This window comes from Nicotiana tomentosiformis, chromosome 7 (assembly GCF_000390325.3).
Source record: "Nicotiana tomentosiformis chromosome 7, ASM39032v3, whole genome shotgun sequence".
Lineage (NCBI taxonomy): Eukaryota > Viridiplantae > Streptophyta > Magnoliopsida > Solanales > Solanaceae > Nicotiana > Nicotiana tomentosiformis.
In genome coordinates this window covers 100964181-100971131 of record NC_090818.1, presented here as the reverse complement: position 1 = coordinate 100971131, position 6951 = coordinate 100964181, and the positions used below count along the sequence as shown (strand labels likewise).

The following is a 6951-nucleotide window of genomic DNA, read 5'->3' as shown; positions in this document are numbered from 1 at the left end:
TTTTCCTTGTTTGGTTGGTGAGTGAAAAACTTTTTCCAAAAAATATTTTCTAAGAGAACAGAAAATATTTTTTTATGCTACTCTCCTCCCCCTCCCCCAAGCCCCCATGTTTCTTGCTTGCCCTCTCCCTCCCCCCCCCCTTCCCCACCACAAATACCCAACGCTTTCAGGACTCTATTTTCTTCAAGGAATTTAATTATTCTTCTAAAAATTAACACAAACCCAAAGGAACTAATGTGCTGCTTACTTTTTTACGCAAAAATAACGTTAAAATTTATGCTCCATAACTAAAAAGAAAATACTCTTTTTTGGTTGAAAAAGAAAGTACTATTTCTACAACATGAAAATAAAGTATTCATTTTATTAAAATAAAAGAAAATACTCATTTTGTTGAAATGAAAGAAAATATTTTTTTTATGAAAAGAAAGTATTTTTTTTGTTGAAATAAAAAAAAATACTTTTTTATATCATGTAAAAAAATACTCATTTGGTGAAATGCAAAAAATATCTATCTATAACATGAAAAGAAAGTACTATTAATAATATTTTTATTTAGGTTGAAGGGTGGGGGTGAGGGTGGATAGGCAGGGGGTAGGGCGGGGATTGGGTGGTGGGTGGTAGCGTAGGAGTGGGTTGGTAAGGGGTGGTTGGGATGAGGAATAGGGTGGGGAAGGTGGAGAAAGAGTTTTGGAAAATATTTTTCATTCTCTTGATAGGGAAAATATTTTCCTCCGATTGGAGAAAAATGAGTTCATGAGGAAAATATTTTTCAAAACATTTAAGCCAACCAAATATGAGAAAATTGAGAAACATTTTCAGGAAAATATTTTTCTTCGTACCAAACACACCCATAATATTGAATAATTTTAAATAGTATATGGAAAATTAAACCTTTTCCAAAATAATAGGGAATTCCCAGACCCCACGGCGTGGGATGATACTGGGTATGTTGTTGTTAATAGGCAATTCAGTACTTGATCATTTCATCGGGATAATTTTCATATATAACCATTTTAGGACGGTTGTTTGAAATATAACCAATATTTGCGAAGTATTTAAAAAGTAACCACAACTTTAAAAAATAATAAAAAAGAATAACAAAAACCCGCTTCTCTGCTTGTTCTATACTAGTTCTAGTAAAATTTTATTTTGTGCCTCACATAACTGACACTAGTTGAGTGAGTCTTCTTTATTGTCTCACAATTTTGTGGACCCAAATTTTTGTGGACCCAAAAGTGTAAGATATGTGTTCACAAATTTGCGAGATAAAAAGAGGACCCAACGCATACACAAAGCAGTATATGTACAAACAATTTTCATAAAGTCACGAAGAAAAAGCGGGATTTATCGTATTTTTAAATTGTGATAATTTTTAACTACTTTGCAAATGCAAAACAATTATAGGAATATGATATGTTTTGGGGTGGTCTTAAATTTTTGATCCTCAATTGTTCATGGGAAGAACTGTAGTGCTAAAAGTTAAAAGTGTTGCTCGTGAGACACGCGAGGGACAATACTTGTTAAACTTGAAACTTCGGCGAGAACAAAAATTCAAAATCATCTACTTTAAGAGCTATTTGTGTACTTCAGCTGGCTATATTTTAAACAATAGCCCTAAATGTGGCTCCAATTTCTAATTTTTTCCCTTTATTTATTATTTATTATGTTTATTAATTAATTAATTCTCATCACGTAGCATAAGCTCCCAACCGTCACCTCTCTTTCTCAATTCAATTTGTTTTTTTTCTTTAAACAATTCCCATTAGTTTTTTCCTTCTTCTTTTCGTAGATCTCAGATATTAATTCTTAAAAATTCTCTTCGTTTTTTCTTTTTCTTCTGAGGTTAATAAATGGCCTCAATTTCTTCAAGTCCTCGTACTGTAGAAGAGATCTTCAAAGATTACAACGCTCGTAGAACTGGCATAGTTCGTGCTTTAACTTATGGTACTTCATGCATAAATATAGATACCCATGTTCTTTTTTTAATAAAGTTTCGATCTTTTTTCCCATTGGGTTTGTAATTTGGTATTTTCTTGAATAATTGAGTGTGAATCTTTTTGGTTTTGTTTTCCAGATGTGGATGAATTTTACAATCTGTGTGATCCAGGTAATTTTAGTTGAATTTACTTTGTGGGTTTCTTGTAGATCGTGGATTTTATGGCTTTTGATTGTAGTAATACATGTTGTCAATTTAATTTTTTTGAGAATTGGATGTGAAAAAGAAAACTGATAATCTTAGTTTGAATATTTAGTTCTAATCAATGAGTTTTCTGTTAGTCTACGAACGTGTTTATTTCTGAGATTTTTTGTTGATTTAAATAGTTTAGATATGTTTTTGCTTGGAGAAATTATATTTTTTGGAACACTGTTAACAAGGAGAATTTTGAACAAAATGAAATGAACAGTGACTTTGTTAAAGAAGAGTTTTAACTGAACCTGTTGCGACTTGTTTTAGTTTTTTCCTTTTTCTTAAAAGGTAACTTTATCTTGTTTGACATTTTTTCTTTTTGTGTGTTTTTAAAATGTGTCTGTTGCTTGGGTGTAGAGAAGGAAAATTTGTGTCTGTATGGACATCCAAATGAAACTTGGGAAGTCAACCTTCCTGCCGAGGAAGTACCACCTGAACTCCCAGAGCCAGCACTTGGGATAAATTTTGCTAGGGATGGAATGAATCGTAGAGATTGGCTTTCCCTCGTTGCTGTTCACAGTGATTGTTGGTTGCTTTCCGTGTCTTTCTATTTTGGAGCTCGCCTTAACCGAAATGAAAGGTGCTCTTTTGGTGGTTATTATATTATAATTGAGATAAATCGGCATTTACAGATTTTGAGAACACTTTATGAAAATGCGGGATCCCTCTGCTGTTCCACTTGTGAAGCGTAGGGGTACTTTTGGAACTCTTAATATAGTCTATGCTGAGTTCTTTATCGCTAACGGTCACCTTCCTCTCCCTTCCCTTACGTGGTTCCTGCTATCATGTAGAAGTTCATGGAAGAAGAGGGATAATTTTCTCTTTGTATGTAAAGTTGCTAATTGGCTATAATTGAATGTTTTAGTGGTTGAGTGAGGCAATTTTCGAGGGGGAACGTCCCAATAAGACATTGTAAGCATTGGAATAATCTAATTATCTTGAATTCTTTTCACTTCTCTGGCTTTGTTGATAGAAATTGGCAAAAAACTCCTTGTACATATCATGGAGCATTTTCTCTTTTTGGATTTTATACATTTAAGGAAAATATTAGAACGAAGATGACTTTATTTTTGTTATGACTTCATAGAGAAATCTCGTGAGAGTTTCTGCAGCCAAAGTGTCTTAATTATGTAATGGAGGTGAACTTTAAGAAAGAGAACGTGTTATCACTATTAATGAAGCAGCCAGCATACTAAACCAAGGTCTACCGATGTTCAAATGGTGATCCATCTTATAATTGGTCTAGATTTCTGACAGAAAAATAAAAAACAGAACTTGGTCCGAGGAGTCTATAGTATTTGATATGGGCACTTAATAGGGAAAGTGAATTTGCAAGATGGATCTTTAATGCTTGTAGCTGATATAATTAATACATCTGCCTTTAGCAACGCACTGAAGACGAGTTATCTGAACCATATTTAATCAAGAAACGATGCTAATGCTGTTTTGACCTTTCAGTGAATCCTATAAACTGGAGTACCGTCTAATTCTGCCTATGTTATGCTATGTGTCAGAAAGGCTTGATCATACTATTTCTTGGCATTTATTGTGCATTTGCTATGAGGAATCTCTGTACTGGAGAAGCACGGTTATTCTCAGATACATTGAAATGTTGGATATGGTACATTATTAAGACTGTCATTCAATGGATAGTGCTCGGTTTAAGCAAATAAATAGCTGCTCTGTGCTATCAGGTCTCTATTCTGCACCTTCCACTTCATTCAATCTTGAAGTGAGACAAGTTCTGTTTGTCCAAAAGATGAATTCTTCTTGAGTATATATGGTTGTATATTTTCCTGATGGGGCAGAGGGGATGCATTCTGTTGGTTGTATATCTTTGTCATGCTTGTCGTGTATTGAGATTGTAACTTTTTTCTTGAAGATTTTAGCGTTCACCAAAACAGCCTTTTGGTAGTTAGGATTGATTACATGTATCTTCCATGTGCATGTACCGCCCTTTAAAAGTTAGTTCTATGAGTTCTGACGTCTATCCTTAACTTTCTATATTAAGTACACAAATTACTGCATAACACTTTTTTTATGAAGGGGAATTTTATAGATGGCATCCAGAAGATGCAAGAAGTACAAAAGAGAGTACATAAAAGACAGTTAGCTATGAACAAAAAGAGCTAAGCAAGAGCTAAAGAGCTGACAAAACCAAAAAAGTTAATATGACAATCATTAGGAGCTAAATTGTGCTAACTATACAACCATAGAAGACATCTAGCCTTAAGACCATAGAAGGAGTTGATATCCCATCAAAGCACCTGGAATTCCTTTCTGACCAGACACACCAAAAGATGCAGGCAGGAACCATCTGCCAGATTTTCCTAATGGACTTATCAACTTTCCAAAGAGACCAGCATTCATAGACTTATCAATTTACTGCATAACACTTCTCTATATGCTTTTATCTTCTGTGAGTACCGTCAGATTGTTCACCGACTTAAGCTGTGGTCTGAAGTGATTTAGATCATTGAAGCTTTTCTGGAGTCTTTTCACGTACTGGGCATAATTGAGAAACTATATTCTGTTGTAAACGTTTGATGTGGTGTATTGCCAGTTCTTAATTTTGTTTGCTCAGATGTCAATCTACTCTTTAATGGTTTTACCCCATGATTTCTGAAAGGCTGACCATTTTATTTAATGTTGGAAATTGTTTCTTTGGATGTTAGACATCTGAAGTGGAGGAACATCTATAGTTATGCAACTTAAATATGCAAAAGCTTCAGAATCTCCCCTTTGGGGCTATCTACTTACACTCCATTGTTCAAGGGTGTCTAGACTTATCTAGCCACTAGATTACCTTGATTTAGATGTAGAGAGTACATTATGTTTTCTGAGTTGATATTTCCTTCTGGTTGCACTTTCTTTAGGGGACAACCTCTTGGCGCTAATAACAAGTCTTAGACACTTTGCTCTATCTAATTGATTGCATTTCTAGTAATAATAAACATGCATTTGTGTATAAAGAGAAAAAATTGTTAAGGATATTATCACCTGTTTGCCAAGGCGTTCTCTTTCCTAGAAATCTCATAGTTTACTCTTCTTGGAGGGGAAAAGTTGCACATTGCTCCATCCCTTGCTTTGCATTGCATCTAATCCTTTTTTCTCGGGCATTGCTTTAGATAAAGTTGTTGAATTTCCTTATTTATAGTCCTATTCACCACTTTCATCACCCAATTATCTTCTTTTCTGGTGGATGTGTGGAGGTTTGGAAGAGGTTAAAAGAATTACGACATAGTTACCGACCATTTGTGGACAACCTTCTGATTTGGTCCTTTTTAACTTGTGCCTGGTTAAACTATACTTTATGTGTAACTTTTCTGCTGGAAAGTCTTTTGTTATCCTGATTTTCAATATAGTGTTGCCAAAGGCGCGCTTTAAGCGCCCTTAAGCCCTGAAGCGAGGCTCAAAACATGTTGAGCGCCTCCTCACTTAGCAGGCGCTTCAATGTCATCATCAAGGCTCTAAGGCATACTTTTTCTTGCCAATGAGCGTAACGCCGAAGAGGCGACACTTAACAATTCATAATTTTTTTTCAATTTTTTTGTCCATATATTGTTATTCATGTTTATGATTATTAGTGTTGGACTACACATAAAAATTTATTTTTTTCTCCTTTTGCGCCATCCCCAACGGAGCTTAGAGCTTTTTTTGCGCTCTTCGCCTTTGATAACACTATTTCGATACTTGTTGGACAGGAAGCGTCTATTCAGCATGATGAATGATCTGCCCACCGTCTTTGAAGTTGTGGCAGAAAGAAAGCCTCTAAAAGATAAGCCCAGTGCAGATAGTGGGAGCAGATCACGTGGTAGCATAAAGGTAGGGAAAACATCCAAGTCTTCCCTTAATTTGTTTTTAGGTCCCCTTAGTATTAGGACTACTAATGCAAAATATCGGTAACACCATGGTACTCTTATATTGAGTTCCTTTAGTTTCTCTCTCAGAGTTTAATGATCTACTATGTATGCGCTGCTCGCCCTCTCCCTCGTTGCTAAATGCCATTTCCCCCTGTTTTGTGCAGAGATCTAATGATGGTCAGGCTAAAAGCACCCTAAAGCTGGCAGATGAAAAGCTGGCAGATGAAAGTTACGAGGAGGATGAAGAAGAACATGGGGAAACACTCTGTGGAAGCTGTGGTGGGAACTACAGCGCTGATGAATTTTGGATTGGCTGTGACATCTGTGAGAAGTGGTACCATGGAAAGTGTGTGAAGATAACACCTGCTAAAGCTGAGAGTATAAAGCAATACAAATGCCCGTCTTGTATGAAGCGGGCAAGACAGTAGTCATCTCATGAATCAGAGGACGCCGGGGGGCATCAATCCTATTGTTTAACAGAATAGTACAGCAATATTACATTTGTAATGGATATGCTATTGTAATTTTTCTTTTCTTATATATGCTCAGAAAGGGGATGAAGAAGTTTCTCTTCTATCCTTGATCCATGTTCGGACGTTGACCAAATCCCAATATATAGAAAGTTTGTTAATTTACTTTACATGCTCTATCAACGTTAAATGTTTCCTAGTTATTTGTGAAAAGAAGTGTTTGTTGTTACATAGTGCTTTGTTATTTTGATGGTGTCATAGTTTGTTAAATAAACTAATGAATAAACAACAACAACCCAGTATAATTACACATGTGGGGTCGGGGAAACAATCCAGTATAATCTCACACGTGGGCTTGGGGAAATGAACTAATGAATGCTGTTGGATTATGTTTGACTACATGCCTTTTTACCAGGTATAATTTCCAGAG

General features: G+C 35.5%; 1 protein-coding gene across 1 annotated transcript; it reads left to right on the top strand.

Annotated features, from left to right (window-relative positions):
• Window positions 1–1686: 1686 nt before the first annotated feature.
• On the top strand, window positions 1687–6691 carry LOC104086440 (PHD finger protein ALFIN-LIKE 1-like). Its single transcript, XM_009590686.4, has 5 exons — window positions 1687–1944; window positions 2075–2107; window positions 2546–2768; window positions 5893–6013; window positions 6216–6691. The coding sequence occupies exons 1-5, from the start codon at window positions 1851–1853 to the stop codon at window positions 6477–6479; spliced, it is 735 nt and encodes a 244-aa protein (XP_009588981.1). The 5' UTR covers window positions 1687–1850; the 3' UTR covers window positions 6480–6691.
• Window positions 6692–6951: the final 260 nt, after the last annotated feature.